At 36.2% G+C, this 2,884-nt stretch overlaps 1 protein-coding gene across 1 annotated transcript in view; it reads right to left on the reverse strand.

Annotated features, from left to right (window-relative positions):
* Positions 1-2,884, reverse strand: part of TTC8 (tetratricopeptide repeat domain 8) — a 100,440-nt gene that overhangs the window by 29,031 nt on the left and 68,525 nt on the right. Inside the window, exon 10 of the mRNA XM_006839636.1 lies at positions 2,373-2,483. Coding sequence (XP_006839699.1) covers positions 2,373-2,483 — 111 coding nt within the window. The remainder of the gene's footprint in view (positions 1-2,372; positions 2,484-2,884) is intronic.

A 2,884-nucleotide genomic window follows, 5' to 3' on the forward strand; every position in this document is an offset into this window, starting at 1 on the left:
ACATATATAATATATATATATATATATATCAATTTATTTTAAAAAGTAATATATGTGGAGTAGCTGAGGACTCCAGACTCATGAAAAGAGAAAGGCTGTGTGCTGGCGGCCAGGAGGCAGGCTTGCAGAATGTGCCCTTCGGTTGTTTAAATGATTATATATCCCTTAGTGTTTTTGTGTACAACAAAAAAGAAAACGAAAAAAAATGAGGGAATAGAAGCAAATACTGTTGAATGATGATGCACTGAAGGGATTACACTCATTGCAATGAAATGAAATACGATAGGATGAGTGCAAAATCGTTGTTCTCCCATGTAAGCTATCACTCAATTCACAATAAAATCTTAAAAAAGATATATATATACTTATTACGGAGTCTTGGTGTGACGCTGTGGGTTAATGCGCTGAACTGTAAAGTTGCTTTGAACTACAAAGTCGGCAGTTCAAGCGCACCAGCTACACCTTGGAAATTCTATCTGTACAGGGTTGCTATGAGTTGGAATCGACTGGACAACACTTAACAACAGCATATGCTTATCACAGAAATCTGGAAAACACAGAAAGCATATGCAAGAAAATAAAAGGCATCCATATACTACCATCCAGGTATAGTAACTAATAATTTCCACTCACTTTGGTTTTATTTTTACAAAATCTTTTTTTTTTTTAATTATGCCTAGCATTCCTAAGAAATATAAAACACAACAGAGTTCCTTCTGTTCAAAATTATATTGTAAATCCTAAATAGCATTATGCAAAACAACAGTAATAATAGGGTAAAGTATTCAAAATTAAGATAATGATATTGTATTTGCAAATGGTAATTATTTAATTTTTAAATCCAAGAAAATCTATGGATAAGGTATAAACATTTAAAAAGGTAATTTATTCAGGTTGCTGGTTATAAAATCAACTTTTTAAAAATTAGTGCAGAAATAACTAGAAGTAATCAACCAGAAAATAAAATCACACACACAACAAAAAAGATTCTACTCACTGTTATAGGTAGGAATAGATTTATGTGAAAGAATTGACATAGCAGACTTGATACTACTATTCTCAGAAGGGTCTGGTTGCAAGATTGGCCCCTGGTTGGCATTTGGGAATTTGGCTGGTTCCCTACACTGATATAAAATGTTCTCTAAATAATTAGAGTGGGTCACTGAACCTAAACTGCTTATACAAACAATGTGCGTCTTGCGTGACTCCGCTGGGAGAGTACTCTTGGAAACTTGGGTTTGGTTTCCACCAGACGCTGTCCCATGAGCCTTTTGCCTTTAATGAATTTTCTTTCACTACAATAAATCTTTTCAGTGCAATAAATCTTAGCTTAAGTACAACTGTATGCTGAGTCCTGTAGTCCTTATAAACCAGTTACCAAATCTGATGTTAGTCTTGGGGACCCCCAACACATTATCTTCTTGGAAAGAATTGCAAATATTTAGTGAACAACAAAAAAGTAGGCTTAAGTTAATACAGAGTTGTATCATGATCAAGACTGGGAAAAAAGTAGCCCCCTCCCATCCTTCAAGTATCTAATGAACTTCCAATCACTAACTGTGCCTGTAGGTGTGTCTATGGTTCTTGGTAAGTCAATCCTAAAGTCAATATGGGAGAGCAAAGGGCCAAGAATACCCAACTTTGAAAAGAAGGAACAAAAAGTTAGGATTTGTCCAACTTGACAAAAGGAATTAGGCAGTAGGAAGGAGAGTTCAGTAGGGGTTTTCCAAGGAATTTTTGACAACATGGCTCGAAAATTTATAAGAAAAAACAAAAGACCAAATATATTCAGGACTCTCCTAAGGAAGATGGACAAAGTAGCCTACCAGACTTTAAATCTTAAAAAGCCATAGTAATTAAGATGGAATATTGATATGAGGAGAGACAGACCCGTAGAGCAGAAAAGAGACCCCCAAAATATCCGCCACAGATGGAAAGCTGATATTTGACATGACAGACCCTGAGAACGAATTTTTAAAATGTGCTGAAACAACTGGCTATTCATATGGGGAGAGGGGAGGTCATTTCAGTCCCTGTCTCATACCAGCCTCATGGTAATCTACATACACTAAGGTGTGGCACTATAGGATCAGCAATGGACTGCTAACCACAGATCTGCAGTTCAAACCTACCAGCCGGTCCTCAGAAACCCTATACAGAGTCGCTGAGTCAGAACCAACTTGATGGCACTTAGCAACAACAACAACAAACAAATACTAAAATCTATTACTCAGATGGTGAGCCACAAGCCAACAGTAACAACTTTATACATTATTCTACTCATTGGTAGGACCCTCAGGGATTATGAGCTTCCTTATTAAGCAGCGCATAGCCTGAATTGTACATTGAATTTTTTTTAATGTGTACTTTACCTCATAGATCCTGGCAATTCCACAAAGCAGAGTCACTTCTCCTGGAAATGTATCCAAACCTTGTTTGTAAAGAGTCAAAGCAGTCACAGGCTGGTCCAATGAGATGTAAACCTAAACCCAACAAATATTTAATGAAAACATTTAGCTCTTAAAATATTAACACTTGTCATAACAAGATTATCATTAATTTGTTACTAACACACAATCTCCTAGATAACTATAGTTAAAACATCTTTCAGAAATATACAAGAGTAATTACCAACATTGTGACGTATTGAGTTTTCCAGAACACTTCATAATTGTGCTTATGAGGAACCTGTACATAGACCAAGAAGCAGCTGCTCGAACAGAACAAGGGAACACCAAATGGTTTAAAATTAGGAAAGGTGTGCGGCAGAGTTGTATTCTTTCACCATACTTGTTCAATCTATATGCTGAGCACATCATCCAAGAAGCTGGATTAAATGAAGAAAAACATGCATCAGAATTGGAAGAAGGCTTACTAACAACCT

Source organism: Chrysochloris asiatica, unplaced genomic scaffold, assembly GCF_000296735.1.
Source record: "Chrysochloris asiatica unplaced genomic scaffold, ChrAsi1.0 scaffold00025, whole genome shotgun sequence".
Taxonomy (NCBI): Eukaryota; Metazoa; Chordata; class Mammalia; order Afrosoricida; family Chrysochloridae; genus Chrysochloris; species Chrysochloris asiatica.